This window comes from Drosophila gunungcola, unplaced genomic scaffold (assembly GCF_025200985.1).
Source record: "Drosophila gunungcola strain Sukarami unplaced genomic scaffold, Dgunungcola_SK_2 000018F, whole genome shotgun sequence".
Lineage (NCBI taxonomy): Eukaryota > Metazoa > Arthropoda > Insecta > Diptera > Drosophilidae > Drosophila > Drosophila gunungcola.
This window is the reverse complement of record NW_026453200.1, coordinates 1,394,516-1,413,082: the sequence shown is the minus strand read 5'-3', so window position 1 is coordinate 1,413,082 and position 18,567 is coordinate 1,394,516. Positions and strand designations below refer to the sequence as shown.

The 18,567-nt window shown below is 30.9% G+C and overlaps 1 protein-coding gene across 5 annotated transcripts in view; it reads left to right on the top strand.

The window, feature by feature from the left end:
* LOC128263730 (protein pangolin, isoforms A/H/I/S) overlaps nt 1-18,567 on the top strand; it is an 82,207-nt gene that overhangs the window by 1,714 nt on the left and 61,926 nt on the right. For 4 of the 5 annotated variants that reach the window (XM_052998849.1, XM_052998851.1, XM_052998848.1 and 1 more), the window contains exons 2-4: nt 2,266-2,583; nt 5,606-5,651; nt 9,317-9,414. In XM_052998849.1, the coding sequence (XP_052854809.1) occupies nt 2,419-2,583; nt 5,606-5,651; nt 9,317-9,414 (309 nt within the window). In that variant the 5' untranslated portion in view covers nt 2,266-2,418. Of the gene's footprint in view, nt 1-1,462; nt 1,481-2,265; nt 2,584-5,605; nt 5,652-9,316; nt 9,415-18,567 lie in introns of those variants that run through there. The other variant, XM_052998850.1, reaches the window with a different exon arrangement.

Genomic DNA, 18,567 nt, shown 5'->3' with positions numbered 1-18,567 from the left:
ATAACCAAAACCACGATTTTCAGTAAAGCTAAGGGCTTATTCAACTAGATTTTTAATTTGCAAATCGGAGGGATTTTGGAGGTCCGTCGTTTCTACAACATAATATATTTAGTCCTTATAAAAAGGGAAAAAGAATTTTCAATTAAAATGAAGTTAAAACATGTAGGAAAATTATAATTATACATTTCCAACCGATTTTTAACCGAAGATTTCATTGTCACCCTTGAACATAATGCATTTGGCTAATATGGATCTTCCAAAACTTAAAACTTTAGACACCGGACAAAAGCTGAGTAAAGCGGAGTTTCGTGAGATTTTGAGGGATTTTTTTATTTAGGAAATAATCGAATATTTTAATACGTTTTTTTCGGGGTTCGAACCTAAACGATTGATAAGTTTGCGAAGCGTTTTGTCTATGTATATGCTGGCACAGGGTTCAGGCTCAAACTAAAGCCAATTTAAGTAATCTAACTCCGGAGGTCTGCGAAAAACTGTTTACATGTTCTGAATACCTACGGAAATTAGTATTATAAATTGTACTTGAATTTTTTGTGATTTTTTTTTAATTTATATGAATTTTGGACCAAGTCAATTATTTTAAAAGGCAATGACTTGTCCGTTATTGTAATTAAATTCGAAAGATGAGGGAGGATTGAAATCCATAGTATATAATTCGGAACGAGCCGAATCGGACGACAATAGCATATAGCTCTCTTAGGAATAATCGTAAAAATAAATAAAATAAAATAAAAATAAAATAAAATAAATAAATAAATTGTTTGATGTTTTTTAAAATTTTTTTTGTAGTTCTTCGAGAAATAGTAGTTGTAATTTCATTAAAATCGGACGACTATATCATTTAGCTTCAATGAAAACAACAGAAATACTAAAAAAAAATGTAACTTTAAAGTTATTAATTATTTTCAATTCTTTGGACATAGTAATGCCTTAATAGTTTAGATTTACGCATTTAATTTTATTTAAATAGGAAAACGATATCATACTCATATGTCTAAAATGTTTTAGATATTTTAAAAAATATTTAGTTTAGACAGCCAGGCAGCTTACATTAAGCTATAAAGTCATCCTAAACGTAGTTGGTTAAAGTAAAAGAACATTTTAATAATTTAGGTTTTTGATAATTTTTATTATTTAAAATCAAGTCCGCTTTGTTATTTTATTTTATTTAAATTACTTTGCTAAACTAAAAAATTTTCATTATTAAAAAAAATAAAATATAAAAATAAAATTTAAAAAAAGCACGGAGGCAAACAACTAAAACAAAGCAATATTACAAATTAAATATTCTTTAAAATGAAATACCCTTTATCTCTACTGCAGCGAATACCGGCAAGCAGCGGCCGAACCGCGGCCGAGTATCGGCGGCAGAAGGGCGGTAAGGGCGCGGCAGAGCGGCGATAGAGGACTTCATAACTTCTAATATTAGCTCGATTTTAAAAATTGTTGTGTCTACCGATAGGTATGACCGAAACACACACACAGAGTATCTTACATGTCTCAGAGTGACGAGACAGACGTGTTTGGTGTTTTGCGATTTGTGGGCGTTAGTGTGCGTAGCTTCGTTTGCGTAGGGAAAACTAGAATCTGTAAATCCCAAATCTCTAGCTTTTGTAGTTTCCGAGATCTCGACGTTTATACAGACAGACGGACATGGCTAGATCCACTCGGCTATTGATCCTGATTAAAAATATATATACTCTATATGGTCGGAAACGCTTCCTTCTACCTGTTACTTTTAAACGAATACAATATACCCTTTTACTCCACGGATAACGGGTATATATAATTGTTTTGTTTTAATTTTATCCGATTGTTTCTGGGGGGAATATATATACGTCCGTCCGAATCGACTCATTCCGACTTATATACTACCTGCAACAGTAAGACAACTTTTGGGAAAGTTTCATGTAGTTAGCTTTAAAATGAGAGACTAGTCTGCGTAGGAACGGGAAAGACGGACGGATGGAAATCGAATCGTCTGTTGATGCTGATCAAGAATATATATCAATAACCAAATATCTAGCTTTTATAAATTCTGAGAACTTGTCGTTTATACGAACGGACAGATAGACGACCATGGCTTTTATCTGTATGTCACATACCTTTCAACGAAAACAATAAACCCTTTTACTTTACGAGTAATGGGTATAACAAAATGCCTTCAAGTCAAATAATTTTTTTTTTTTAAGTACACTTATTAATCATCAAATTCCTGTTTCTTTATTACCTTTTGTGTTATTTCAGAATCGCTTTTGAAGAGTATGGATAATTTCACACGGTGCAGCCAAATGCAATACATTACAGTAAGGAAGGCCTTTAGAGTCTACGTAACTTTTGCAGTTGATATAATTTAGTCAAAATTAACTCAACCGTCAAAAACCTGGAACGGAGTAAAACATGCCTCATACACACACCAGGCATGGATCATCTGGAGATGATTTATGCAGTACTGACGAAGTGAAGATATTTAAAGACGAAGGAGACCGTGAAGATGATAAAATATCATCTGAAAACTTATTGGTTGAAGAGAAGTCAAGCTTGATAGATTTAACTGAAAGTGAGGTAATATTAAACCCCCACAAACCCTATTACACTAAGTTAAAATTTGTTAAACTGGTTCGATTTATTTTGCGAGACAACCGACTGTGCGTGTGAAAAATTACTTTTTTTCGGGTTGAACCATTTCTGAGATTAAGTCGGCATATGGTATAAAACAATCTCTCACAAAATTCAGTCAGCTTTTAACTACTTTTGCCAAATGTTATTTGAATTAAAAATAATTTAGGGTTAACTGCTTATAATTTCTTTTCTATAGGTGATCACATTGTTTAAGAAAATCATTTTTCATCAACTTTCCTATACAACTTATTAGGAAAGGTTTTCCAGCTTAAATGCTAAAGCACGTTATTAACACACGAGTAAAAACCATTTTATTTTATTGAAATTACATTTTAATAACATAAATCTATTTCTTTATCACCTTATGTTTTTTATACCCTTGCAGAGGGTATTATAATTTCAGTCAGAAGTTTGCAACGCAGTGAAGGAGACGTTTCCGACCCTAAAAGTATATATATTCTTGATCAGCATCACTAGTAGAGTCGACCTAGCCATGTCCGTCTGTCCGTCTGTCCGCCCGTCTGTCCGTCTGTCCGTCTGTGCGTCCGTTTATATGCAAACTAGTCTCTCAGTTTTTATGCTATCTGCATGAAACTTTCCCAAAAGTTGTCTTTCTATTGCAGGTAGTATATAAGTCGGAGCGAGCCGGATCGGACGACTATAGCATATAACTCCCATAGGAACAATCGGAAAAATAAATGAAAAAAAATTATAACTTTGCTGTTTTTATACCCTTGCAGAGGGTATTATAATTTCAGTCAGAAGTTTGCAACGCAGTGAAGGAGACGTTTCCGACCCTATAAAGTATATATATTCTTGATCAGCATCACTAGGAGAGTCGATCTAGCCATGTCCTTCTGTCCGTCTGTCCGTCCGTCTTTCCGTCTGTCCGTCTGTCCGTCTGTCCGTCCGTTTATATGCAAACTAGTCTCTCAGTTTTAAAGCTATCTGCATGAAACTTTCCCAAAAGTTGTCTTTCTATTGCAGGTAGTATATAAGTCGGAACGAGCCGGATCGGACGACTATAGCATATAGCTCCCATAGGAACAATCGGAAAAATAAATGAAAAAAAATTATAACTTTGCTGTTTTTTAATTTTTTGTTTAGTTCTTCGACATATAGTAATGGTAAAATATTTCCGATTTACGGTTTAAATTTCATCAAAATCGGACGACTATAGCATATAGCTCCCATAGGAACAATCGGAAAAAATAAATGAAAAAAAATTATAACTTTGCTGTTTTTTAATTTTTTGTTTAGTTCTTCGAGATATAGTAATGGTTTAATATTTCAGAATTACGGTTTCAATTTCATCAAAATCGGACGACTATAGCATATAGCTCCCATAGGAACAATCGGAAAAATAAATGAAAAAAATTATAACTTTTCTGTTTTTTAATTTTTTGTTTAGTTCTTCGACATATAGCAATGTTTAATTATTTCAGAATTATGGTATAAATTTTATCAAAATCGGACGTCTATAGCATATAGCTCCCATAGAAATAATAAAAATATATAAAATAACTATCTAATAATTGAGCTGCAAATAATCATAGTTTCAATGTTTTTTTTTAGCACATACTCAAGTAAATCATAATTTAAATGTTTTCAAAAGTATTTAATTAATGCAATAGCTGCAAGGGTATATGAACTTCGGCTTGCCGAAGTTTGCTTTCCTTCTTGTTTAATTTTTTTTTAGTTCTTCGACATTTAGTAATGGTTTAATATTTCAGAATTATGATTTAAATTTTATCAAAATCGGACGACTATAGCATATAGCTCCCATAGGAACAATCGGAAAAATAAATGAAAAAAAATTATAACTTTTCTGTTTTTTAATTTTTGTTTTAGTTCTTCGAGATATAGTAATGGTTAAATATTCCAGAATTACGGTTTAAATTTCATCAAAATCGGACGACTATAGCATATAGCTCCCATAGGAACAATCATAAAAATAAATGAAAAAAAATTATAGCTTTTCTGTTTTTATGCTATAGCATATAGCTCCCATAGGAACAATCATAAATATAAATAAATAAATAAAATTATAACTTTGGTGTTTTTAAATTTTTCTATAAGTTCTTCGACATATAGTAATGGATAAATATTTCAGAATTACGGTTAAAATTTCATCAAAATAGGACGACTATATCATATGTTGTTATTGATTAAAACTAACAAATACCAAAAACCAAAAGAGTGGTAAATCATGCATTTTCCTGTGCTGAAGAATTGTCGGTCTTTTTTTACACAATTTTTAAGGGCACAATAATAAAGGTAGCCGAAAATAAGTGATTGCTATTGTTAGTTTCAAAAAGTATTTAAGACTTCATCAAAAGTTTCCTTTGCTTATCTAAAAAATTGTGATAAATCTTTAAACGGTGGAAAAAGTTTTTTGCCGGTTTTATCACATTTTTTTTTACACTCAATAAAAGGAGTGAGGTGTGTTTTTAATAAACGTTTCTAGTATATGTACAACGCTTTCGCTGACAGCCAGGTCAATACATTTTTTTTATTTATTTTATTTACATTTAGCATATTAATGACAAATCTAAATTATTATTTTTACGAAACCTGGTTTAATAGTTTTTAGCGACCATTCTATCATTATGGCAGTCCTTGCAACTAAAGAATATAGTCGCATGATTTTAAACACTCTCAACAGTCCTGCTCAAAATTGTACTGCTGAAATGGCATAATTACTTCGTACTTTGCCCCATTGTTTATATTTAAGTACATACGCGTATGGCTTTCCCGCCTTTTATGAAATTGCTAATAAATAACACGATTAAATGTTTCTAATAAGATGCAATCAAATACAGTTCAGAGGGTGCTGTCAATTTGCCAAATGGGTTATAGAAAGGAGAAGCAACGTATACGTTGTTGGCGCATTATTACTTATATTATATAACTTTGAAATATTATTCTTAATATGGTTTAATATTTGTTTTTTCTTTGCACGTAGGAAAAGGGTCAAAAAATTGCCAGACCGGACCACAGCCCTGTTTTTAGTAAGTATATTTTTAATATAAATAACATTTAATATCACTGGTAAACAGAAGAATTTAATTCTGTTAATTAAGCTAAGCAGAGTTGGCCTTATAAGTTTTGGTATTTACGTTATTATTAATTAAAAAGAATCACTTTATTAGTTTATATTATAAAATCTTTATGAATATATAGTAGATTAAATGCTCTTTATGTTCGGTTTTGTTTTTATCCTTCTTAAGTTATGTTGATGTACCGATTCTTTTGATGTATGTTTTTATAATTTGTTATGTATTTGCAATTTTCTTGGATTTTTATTTGTTATTCACACTATTGATTGAGACGATTTACAAACTATATATACTTGTATATTAAAATAAGATATTTATTAAATGAGAGTATTCTTTGGAGTTTTTGTAACTAAAATGCATAAAAGGTTTGCATATAAACATGCCATTTGTATGTATGCAAGCGTGTTTTACTTGTATTGCTTTAACAAAGCCTGTCGACATGTGCTTGTGTTGGGATGTAGACCGCGCAGGGAATTAAACGTAAAAGAGAGTATTTTCACTAGAGTAAGAGAGATAGAGCACTTCGGTAGAGAGATAGAGGTAAGGTACGAAGGTGCGTCGGATAAATAACCGGCTACGTAGACTTAACGTTTGGCATCCACCGTTTTATGCTGCTAACAAGGTGATGAAGATCGTTAACCGACACGCTACTTCAGTTCTCTGGTTTTCTGTTGATATATTTTGTTTGTGTATGCGTAAAAATGAACGAAAAACCCCATAGTCCATACATGCATAAACAAAGTGTTTTTTAAACTGACAGCCTTAAAAAAATGTATAGAAATTATTTTACATCTTATAAGTTAGTTGTGAAATAGTGCTATCTTAAAGTCTTTTGTAACCTTCTAAGAAAATATATAACGAGTACGTGTTCACACGTTTTTCAGTATATGTTTAAAAATTAATGAGTTTTCGAATTTACTGTCTCGTTCAGCTTCTTTGACTCAAAACTGTTAAGGTTGTTATGTTAGCGATTGAATTGTTCGCTGTTTGCCTATTTCGTTTGGTGTAGGGGAGAGGTCTGTAGGATGGGACACCTTTTGATTTTTCACTGCAATTTTGTTATAACTTTGTGAAATAAATAGTGTTATAGACCGAGTTTGATAGTTTAGCTGTAAAATTTAATTAGAAAACCGTTTACCACGTAGTAAACTTTTTCCCCCGGTGCAAGAAAAATAACAAAAAAATGGTCATAAAAAATAAAGGCGATTGGAAAAAAATTTACCTGTATGTTAATCCATGTCTAAAATTTATTAAATTACCAAAAAAAATCAAGCTTTTTACACCCAGAGGATGTTATAATTTATATTGCAGTTGGGTAGACGCTTCCTTTAAAGTATACAACTGCGGTCATAAAATTAGTTGTGCACCGTAGGGGACCTTCCCCTGAATTTTGGCAAAAATAAGGCAAGTTTATATTTATTTTGGAGGAAAATTAAAAAGCGTACGAACTTTCGGTTTCCATGATAAAATTCTTTTATTAATCAAGAACTGGAAAAAGTAAAAAATTCCGAAATTCAAAATGGCAACTACAAATTGCCGACTTTAGTGAGCCTCTGAGCGCGAAACCTGGTCCCCAAACAAAATCGTTGGCATTACTTGAAGGTGATGAAATTCCCTATGGCTTGAACTAGAATGGTAAAAATCGACGCAAAGTTTTTTAAATATTGGACATATGAATTATAAAGTTAACTTTTTGGTACTTTTTTTCATCTTAACCCAGTTTAAAAACATAAATAACGAACTTTGTGTACAAATTTTTATACCATTGCAAAGGGTATTATAATATTCTTGATCAGCATCACTAGGCGAGTCGATCCGTCTGTCCGTCCGTCTGTCCGGCTGTCCGTCCGTTTCTACGCAAACTAGTCTCTCAGTTTTAAAGCTATCTGCATGAAACTTTCCCAAAAGTTGTATTTCTATTGCAGGTAGTATATAAGTTGGAACGAGTCGTATCGGACGACTAAAGCATATAGCTCCCATAGGAACAATCGAAAAATTAATAAAAAAAAAAGAATTATAACTTTGCTGTTTTTTAATCTAAAAAGTACAATTTTGCTCATTGATTGGAGTTGACGACAAAACGGAATGAAAAAGCGAGGCTTAAATGCATACGATATAATTGTTACCATTTAAAGGTTACAATTGAAACCCATTAAACGTTAAAACTAGCGGGATAGACACAATATAATAAACAAAACAATAACGTTTGAATTTAACGTTAAAAAGGCAGTGTGACCGTGAACTTATTACCAAAAAAAATCTCAATTAGTATCCATATAGTTGTCTCTGTCTCTGAGCTTCAATGAATCCGTCAATGAATGAGGCGAACAATGTAGTGTCTTATCCGTATTACAACTAGCGGAGGTCATTAAATAAATTGAAAAGTAATCAATAGGAACAATCGAAAAAATACTAAAATTGATAACTTTGCTGATTCTTATATTTAAGTTATCAAGGATATGGAAATTAGAAACTTAAAAAAATACGCATTCCTCTTAATTAAAATCGGACGACTTTATCATATATAACCAATCAAAATTAATGAACAAAAAACTTATATTTCTTTTCGCTGTTTTTCAATTTTTATTTAAACCGTTTTTGAACAGGGTTCGACATAACCATTCTCGTAATGGTTAAATATTTAAAAATTACGGGTTTAGTTTTATGAAAATGAAACGACTACACCATACCGGACTATCGACTACAACATTCGGAAATATATATGAAAAAAATATAACTTTGCTGTTTTTCAATTGATTTTAATACAGTTCGATGTATAGTAATGCTAATAATTATCTCAGAATTACGTTTTTTATTTTGTTAATAAGTTTTATCATATAGCTGTCATAGAAACAATCGAATAATTCATCGGAAATTAATCATAGCTTCTCTGCTTTATAGGCATAAAAATAGGAATATAGTAGTTATATAGAATGTTTAATTTTCGGCTTGCCGAGGTTTTGTTTATTTTTTTTGTTTTTTTTTATACCCTTGCAGAGGGTATTATAATTTCAGTCAGTCGGCTTGCCGAAGTTTGCTTCCTTTCTTGTTTTTTAATAATATAATATATTCCTTTTTTGTTAAAACAAAAATTCATTTAAACATGTTATATTGAGTTCTATCGATTTTTTCACTCATGTCAGAGAGCATAATAAGGTCAAAGAATTGTAAAATCTTTGTAGTTCACGATTTATAGAAGACTACTTTCGAAACAGAGGCACAATCATAAAAACTAAATTGGACAAAGTTTATCAAATTTAAACCTTAACATGTCTTTGCAAACATTTATTTAAAAACTTAACTCCCGAGAAATCCGATTTCCCTGTTAAGCCTTTTTCTGTTCAATACGAAAGCTGATTTCAAAACCCAGACCAAGTAACAAGAAAACTTTTACAGCTGTTTTGGTCTGATTCGATCAAGGCAACCATGGTTTTGTGCTTAGCAACGTGTTTTTGGTCTTAACCAGCACTCTGAAATTGTTTCCCGTTTAGATAAATTACAGGTGTCAAGAAAACCGATTACACGGTACTTTCAAGTTAAATAATTTCGGACAACAATTTAACTGGTTAATTTAACTTATTAAAATCTATTACATAATTTTTTTTATTACTTTTTAGATAAACTGGATACTCACACTCATAGCTTCAATATGGGATACTTAGTTTCGCCCTATTCTTATGCAAACGGTACTCCAAGTGGCCTACCAGTAACAATGGTAAGAACTTATTTATCTTATGATTTCTTGTTTTATTTTCGATTATCTTATGATTTTTTTTCGATTACAGTGTAAGAAAATTATTAGATTTTTGAAAACTAAATTACTTTATTTATTTTAATTTCCAATATCGTTTTTTTTAACTTCAAAGGCTTTCTTTCTATTTCTTAAAAGCGCAATAATATTTGGCAAATTTAGATCGAACCGAATTTAAATTTTAAGTACATTTTATAAAACTAGAAAACTAACAAAGTAAAAATTGAGTAAAAAAATTAAATTTGCAGGTTTTATAAATTTCCCAAACAAAAGTACTTATCAAAACAACAAGAAAGGAAGCAAGCTTCCACAAGTAAGCTTCCACGCTTGCAGTTATTGCGAAAATTAAATATTCTTTTACATATCTACATATCCAATTATATGCGAATATGTTTAAAGACATTGAAGATTATGCTTTTAGCTCAATTATGGCAGTTATATGTTAAAGTTTTCCGATTTTAATAAAACTAAGCGTAATTCTGAATCATTACTATGTCCAAACAAATTTTAAACAAGAAAGGAAGCAAACTTCGGCAAGCCGAAGTTTATATACCCTTGCAGCTATTGCAAGAATTAAATATTTTTGAAAACATTAAAATTATGATTTACGTGCGTATATGTCTAAAAACATTGAAGCAATGATGATTTGCAGCTCTTTATTAGGTAGTTATTTTATATAATTTTATTATTTCTATTGGAGCTATATGATATAGTCGTCCTATTTTGATGAAATTTTAACCGTAATTCTGAAATATTTATCCATTACTATATGTCGAAGAACTTATAGAAAAATTAAAAAACACCAAAGTTATAATTTTTTTTATTTACTTTTATGATTGTTCCTATGGGAGCTATATGCTATAGTCGTCCGATTTTGATGAAATTTAAACCGTAATTCTGAAATATTTATCCATTACTATATCTCGAAGAACTAAAAAAAAAATTAAAAAACAGAAAAGCTATAATTTTTTTTCATTTATTTTTATGATTGTTCCTATGGGAGCTATATGCTATAGTCGTCCGATTTGGATGAAATTTAAACCGTAATTCTGAAATATTTAACCATTACTATATCTCGAAGAACTAAAAAAAAAATTAAAAAACAGAAAAGTTATAATTTTTTTTCATTTATTTTTCCGATTGTTCCTATGGGAGCTATATGCTATAGTCGTTCGATTTTGATAAAATTTAAATCATAATTCTGAAATATTAAACCATTACTAAATGTCGAAGAACTAAAAAAAAAAATAAAAAACAGCAAAGTTATAATTTTTTTTCATTTATTTTTCCGATTGTTCCTATGGGAGCTATATGCTATAGTCGTCCGATCCGGCTCGCTCCGACTTATATACTACCTGCAATAGAAAGACAACTTTTATGAAAGTTTCATTCAGATAGCTTAAAAACTGAGAGACTAGTTTGCATATAAACGGACGGACAGACGGACATGGCTAGATCGCCTCTACTAGTGATGCTGATCAAGAATATATATACTTTATAGGGTCGGAAACGTCTCCTTCACTGCGTTGCAAACTTCTGACTGAAATTATAATACCCTCTGCAAGGGTATAAAAAAACTTAAAGTTAGAGAAGTTTAATTTTTTTTTTAAAATTTATTAGTTAATTAATTTATTGTTATTTCCCATGGGAGCTATTGGATATAATCGTCCGATTTCAATCCAATTTAAAACATAATTCTAGCATCTAAAGCATTCATATCTTACTTAGCACGACATTAGATTGTAGTACAGTAGCGGACAAAGGAATCCGGACACCTAGGGTATGGCCTTTATATACTTTGATCGGTTGGGATCTTTTTTCGTGTTATCTATTAAGTATTTAGTTTTAAATCGTAAGCTTTTGGTGTAAGTGAACCATGTCGAAAATGACTAAAGCTGATAAAGGTGCCATATTGTCTTTGCAATCGAAAAAATTAAGTCTCCGCGATATTAACGCTAAAGTTTGCTTTTCAAATAACTTAAGACTAACTCAAAAAATTAATAAAAATAATTTTGTTCGAGTTTTTCAGTTTTTTTTTAAGTATCAATAATCTTAGTTTAGGTTTTTTTCCTAAAAATAACCTTATTGAAATTGAAAAAAGAGTTGTTTTAATATAATTTTTTTAACAAAAATATTTTGAAACAATAAACACAATTTAAAATAATGAAGGAACCGGATTGCCTGTCCGGATTTCTTTGTCCGCTACTCTATTTTTGTTTTTTATGCATTTTGAATTAGTCCGTCCGCTCCTTTATTGTCCCTTTCCTTTCACCTCTCGCGCGTATCAAACGCTGCATGCATCAACATACAAATTAAAGAAATAAATAAATTAACTGTTATTATGTCTCAAAAAATTAAAAAAAAAAATTTTTAACAAAGAAAAGTTATGTATTTTGTTAAAAGTTTTTATTCTCTTGTGTTCCTAGCTACATGCTATTATCGTCCGATCAGGCTCGATCCGACTTATATACTACCTTTTGGGAAAGTTGCATGCAGATAGCTTTAAAACTGAAAGATGTCGAATAATATAATATGCAAAAGGTAGAGGGTATTGTTTCCGATATTATAAATAACATATTTATGCTGATCAGGATTATCATTGTCGGCCCGTCCGTTAGTATAACGTCAGCATCTTGGAATCTGTGAAAGATTAAAGCCGATTAAATAGACGTTGGTGGGGTAGATTAATGGTATTGGAATCAAAAATGTTGTATGTAAAAATTTTTTAAAAATTATTTTAAATGAACAGTAAATTTATTGAAACATGAGAAGAAGCTAGCTTCGGTAGCTGGTGTTCCTATAACCTTACAGTTATTATATAAATTTTTTTGCTTTAATTAAAACGTATTTTTATACCCTTGCAGAGGGTATTATAATTTTGTCAGAAATTTGCAACGTAGTGAAGGAGACATTTATATGTATATTTATTCTTGATCAGCATCAGAAGGAGAGTCGATATAGTCATGTCCGTCCGTCTTTCCGTTTCTACCCAAATTAGTCTCTCAGTTTTAAAGATAGCAACTCAGTTTAAATGTAACATTAATAAATATTTAAAATAAGCCAAAATATATTTAAAATCAAAAGTATCTAAAACAAAATTATTTAATTAAACAAATAAACAGAATTAAAATTAGTTATATCATAAAGACTAATGCAAAATGTTAATATTAACAATAAATAATAAATATATATAAAATAAAATCAATTTTGTTAGAATAAGATAGATCTTAAGTCATCAAACAAAATTTTAACATTTTCAACCCATTTTGACTAGTGCAATAAATATAACCTTAACCTTGTCGCACTAGGATTAATTAAATTAAATTATAAATATCTATTATTTCAAATAAAGTTAATGACTTGAGCAAATAAGACTTTTGCACGTAGAATATGCGAAGTTTTTAGAAGCTTTGAATTTTTTACTTGTAACTATCTAAGCAAATTCGTATAGTTATAGTTAATACTGTATACTCATCGACACTTAAATTTTTGACTTTGTCGAACGTATAAAATTTTCAGTGGGGATTTCCTTTTGGCCGTAGCGATTTTGTATCAATGACCATTATTATTTGTTTCGTTTTTCCCTTTTTTATACCCTTGCAGAGGGTATTATAATTTCAGTCAGAAGTTTGCAACGCAGTGAAGTAGACATTTCCGACCATATAAAGTATATATTTGTATTTGTATTTGTATTTTTTATAAAATTTCATCCAAAAGCTACAAGTTTGGAACTTATAAATTAATGCGCTAGTCACTAAGAGTTTGCAAATATTGAATTGTTACATTAAACTTAAAACTAATTTGCATAAAAACTATCTTAAGTCGCCTTCTATTTTTACTTTAATTTACGTAATAGTGTTTTTAAGGTGTGTAAATAATTTTATCTTGAATTGCGTGGCACTGCTAATATCTTTAAGATGGTTTGGGAGCTGATTCCATGATCGAATAGCATTAATTAAAAATTGTCTTTCGGATGTCAATGATCTAGTAAGATTATTTGCTCTTCTAGAGGATGTAAATTGAAGTTTTTCAAAAAGATACGAAAGTTCTTTTTGGAAAATAATTTTTTGCAGAAAAATTAAGTTTCGCATCTTTATCCATTCATTTAGCGAGATATCGAATATTTTCAGCGAAAATTCGAATACGTGATCTCTATGTGGTTGGTTGAATATATACCTGGCTATGAAATTAAATAGAACTTTAATTTTGTTCTTACTGGCAGTGTCACAGTTTGAAAAAACTTCTACTCCATAAAATAGCGCTGGGACAATGCAGGTTTTAGCTATTAGTAAACGTATATGGGTGGGCAAGCAATTTTTAGTTACGGCTAATGCCCTTATTATGCCATATGTTTTCCCTACAGACTTTGTAATATGATCATTCCAGGTAAGAGTTCTGTTGAATGCAAAACCTAAGTTTACAGCTGTATCAACGTACTCAAGTGGCGTTCTATTCATACTCAGTGGCTGCAAATTGTTAAAAATTATCTTTCTTTTACTTATGACAAGACATTTTGATTTTGATGGGTTGATCCCAAGTATATATATTCTTGATCAGCATCATTAGCAGAGTCGATCTAGCCATGTCCGTCTGTCCGTCCGTTTCTACGCAAACTAGTCTCTCAGTTTTAAAGCTATCTGTATGAAACTTTCCCAAAAGTTGTCTTTCTATTGCAGGTAGTATATAAGTCGGAACGAGCCGGATCGGACGGCTATAGCATATAGCTCCCATAGGAACAATCGGAAAAATAAATAAAAAAAATTATAACTCTGTTTTTCATTTTTTTGTAGTTCTTCGACATATAGTAATGGTTAATTATTTCAGAATTACGGTTTAAATTTCATCAAAATCGGACGACTATATCATATAGCTCCCATAGGAACAATCGGAAAAAAAATGAAAAAAAATTATAACTTAGCTGTTTTTCATTTTTTTTTAGTTCTTCGACATATAGTATTTGGTAATTATTTCAGAATTACGGTTTAAATTTCATCAAAATCGGACGACTATAACACATAGCTCCCATAGAAATAATAAAAATATATAGAATAACTAATTCGGCTTTACCGGTTAAGAATAACGCATACGAAACTGGTTGGATACCCTGATTATATTGCTAACTAATCAATAAACAAAAGCAGACTTAAAACCCTTTGAAATGATTTTTTTTTAACAATTTAAGGAAATAACCATTAATTGTCGTTCATCTGCACTTTGAATGAATGAAAATATTTTAAATATCTGACCTGTTTCGCAAATTAAAAACAAGAAAGGAAGCAAACTTCGGCAAGCCGAAGTTCATATACCCTTGCAGTTATTGCAAAAATTAAATACTTTTGAAAACATTACAATTATGATTTACTTGCGTATATGTTTAAAAACATTGGAGCTATGATGATTTGCAGCTCACTTATTAGATAGTTATTTTATATATTTTTATTTTTTCTGTGTGAGTTGTATGATATAGTCGTCCGATTTTGTTGAAACTTAAACCGTAATTCTAAAATATTTAATCATTACTATATGTCGAAGAACTAAAAAAAAATTAAAAAAAGTTATTATTTTTTTTTTGTATTTTTTTTTCGAATGGTCCTATGGGGGCTTTATGATATAGTCGTCCGATTTTGTTGAAACTTAAACCGTAATTCTAAAATATTTAATCATTACTATATGTCGAAGAACTAAAAAAAATGTAAAAAAGTTATAATTTTTTTTGTATTTTTTTTCGACCGTTCCTATGGGAGCTTTATGATATAGTCGTCCGATTTTTCTATGGGAGCTATATGCTATAGTCGTCCGATCCGGCTCGTTCCGACTTATACTACCTGTCAAAGAAAGTAACTTTTGGGAAAGTTTCATGCAGATAGCTTTAAAACTGAGAGACTAGTTTGCGTAGAAACGGACGGACAGACGGACAGACTAACAGACGGACGGACGGACGGACAGACGGACGGACGGACGGACGGACGGACGGACGGACAGACGGACAGACAGACGGACGGACAGACGGACATGGCTAGATCGACTCTCCTAGTGATGCTAATCAAGAATATATATACTTTATAGGGTTGGAATTGTCTCCTTCACTGCGTTGCAAACTTCTGACTGACTTACGGTTTAAATTTCATCAAAATCGGACGACTATATCATATAGCTCCCATAGGAACAATCGAAAAAAAAATTATAACTTAGCTGTTTTTTTAATTTTTTTCTTAGTTCTTCGACATATAGTATTGGGTAATTATTTCAGAATTACGGTTTAAATTTCATCAAAATCGGAAGACTATATCATATAGCTCCCATAGGAACAATCGGAAAAAAATGAAAAAAAAATTCTAACTTGCTGTTTTTTAATTTTTTCTTAGTTCTGCGACATATAGTATTGGTTAATTAATTTAGATTTACGGTTTGAATTTCATCAAAATCGGACGACTATATCATATAGCTCCCATAGGAACAATCGAAAAAAAATGAAAAAAAAATTATGACTTAGCTGTTTTTTAATTTTTTTCTTAGTTCTTCGACATATAGTATTGGGTAATTATTTCAGAATTACGGTTTAAATTTCATCAAAATCGGAAGACTATATCATATAGCTCCCATAGGAACAATCGGGAAAAAAATGAAAAAAAAAATTCTAACTTGCTGTTTTTTAATTTTTTCTTAGTTCTGCGACATATAGTATTGGTTAATTAATTTAGATTTACGGTTTAAATTTCATCAAAATCGGACGACTATATCATATAGCTCCCATAGGAACAATCGAAAAAAAATGAAAAAAAAATTATGACTTAGCTGTTTTTTAATTTTTTTCTTAGTTCTTCGACATATAGTATTGGGTAATTATTTCAGAATCACGGTTTAGATTTCATCAAAATCGGACGACTATATCACATAGCTCCCATAGAAATAATAAAAATATACGAAATATCTATCTATTAATTGAGCTGCAATCATCATAGCTTCAATGTTTTTCAACAACGCAAGTAAATCATAATTTTAATGTTTTCAAAAGTATTTAATTCGTGCAATAGATGCAAGGGTATATGAAGTTCGGCTTGCCGAAGTTTGCTTTCTTTCTTGTATTTTTTATTAATCTATGGAACATTTTCTAATTAAAACGATATCAAATAGCTGCCTTAGGAATGATCGAATAATTGAGCTAAAAATCATCATAGCTTCAATGTTTTTAAACATATATGCACATAAATCGAAATTTAAGTGCTTTAAAGAATATTTAATTCAAGGAATAGCTGCAAGGGTATATAAACTTCGCTTGCCTTCTTGTTGATTTGTAAATTCGGAAAGACGGGCGGGCCAGCTGTCCGCCCGCCGGGCTTGACTAGGTTGACTCGCTTATTAATGCTGATCAAGAATGTATATACTGAATAGGGTCGGAAATATTTTCCTACCTGTACTGCAAACATCTGAATGAAATTAATATAAAAACCTTCTGATAAAGTACTATATAAAAAACATTTTGACAGATGGTAACCAGTTTCGAGAACAGAAAAACGCTCGGATAAAGAAAGACTAAACTTTTATTTTCAATAAACTTGATTGTGTTCGTATGGGTTTTACGGATTTAAGATGCATTTTTTTTGGGAGCCTCAAAGCTTGAATTTCGAAATACTACTCCATTGTTGTCAACCTAAATTTGGGGGTGGCTCTCGAGTATATAATAAAAACGCCTGCACTCAGCTTTGGTGGTTGTTTTTATTGTTTTTCTTTTATTCCGCTTGTTTCTCATTACATAACACATTGGAACATCACAGAGTATACATATGTGTGCATGGGATATCTAATTTAATTTAAGTTTATATGCAAGCCTGAGATAGAGACGCAGACCTTAAACAATACGATTTTGAACGAAAGGACAAAAATTTGGAAGTGTGTATGTAAATTAGTGAAAGTCGAAGATATCGATTTAAAATAAGGACTGGCCTTGTGTCCTAAATATCCTTAAAAAATGAATTTGCTTTAAAATGTATTGTAATATTCGACAAATGAACTAAAAGCAGATATTTATCCCCGTACATAACCCCTGCACCAAGTTCATCACAAAATGACAATGGCAAACCTTTTGAGGTATCCAGTGTTTCCCACCTGGGGTTTTTCGGAGCTATAATTTTTGTAGTATATTGAATAGTTTTTCGATTCGTTTCGCCTACATATCTTATTTACGGATATACTTAAAGCTTTAAAGATTTTAAAATCGACAATATTAATATTTTAAGGGATGAAAAGTCTGTAGCGTTACAGAACTGAACACAATTTGTAGTTTTCCTTGAAGGTAATAGTTCGTCTTATTCAATGCCTAAAACACAAGTGACTTTTTTACTATGCACCTCTTATTTTATGTGGTCTGATGTGAAAACAAGAACGATGATTGCAAATATGAGAAGAATTAAAACAAATATACACCGTTCACGTCTTCTATTTCAATGGGGTTGGTACGTAGCGGCTGGCGGCACGTTTCATATTCGTTAAGCAGCGGCGACATCAAAGCATTTTTCAGTTTCTGTACTCAACGCAGCTTGTTGTTATAATTGTTTGTGTGCTGCTTATTTGTTTCTATTTTATTCGTCAAGCCGTAATAAGCATGACTATTATCAGTGGTAAATTAAAAGTCCACATATATAAGAATTCGGCGTGAATCATTATTAATTTAAACGTTATATTCTGCAAACAGCCAGTTTTATTGTTTTATGATTTGTCATTACTTTCCACACAGTCTTTTATTGGGTGTCAAGTTCTTTCAATGTTTTCATTAATGTAACTTGTCAAAATAATTTTGCTTTTTTCTGGGAACAGGGAAACAAAGTTCAAAATATATAAGCTAAACAAAATATTGTAACTCTATGTCTTTGCTTCTTGTTCGTATACTCTATGCAAAGGGTATTATTGTTTCGGTCAAAAGTTTGAAATGCAGTGAAGAGGACATTTCCGACTATATTTGCTTTATATATTTATTAAATATAGTCTTGATCCACATAACAGGGAGAGTCGATTTAGCCATGTCTGTCTGTCTGCTGTCCGTCCGTCCGTATTTATGCGAATATACTTCGAGATATAGTAATGGTTTACTATTTTACTTTTATAAGCAAATATAATCAA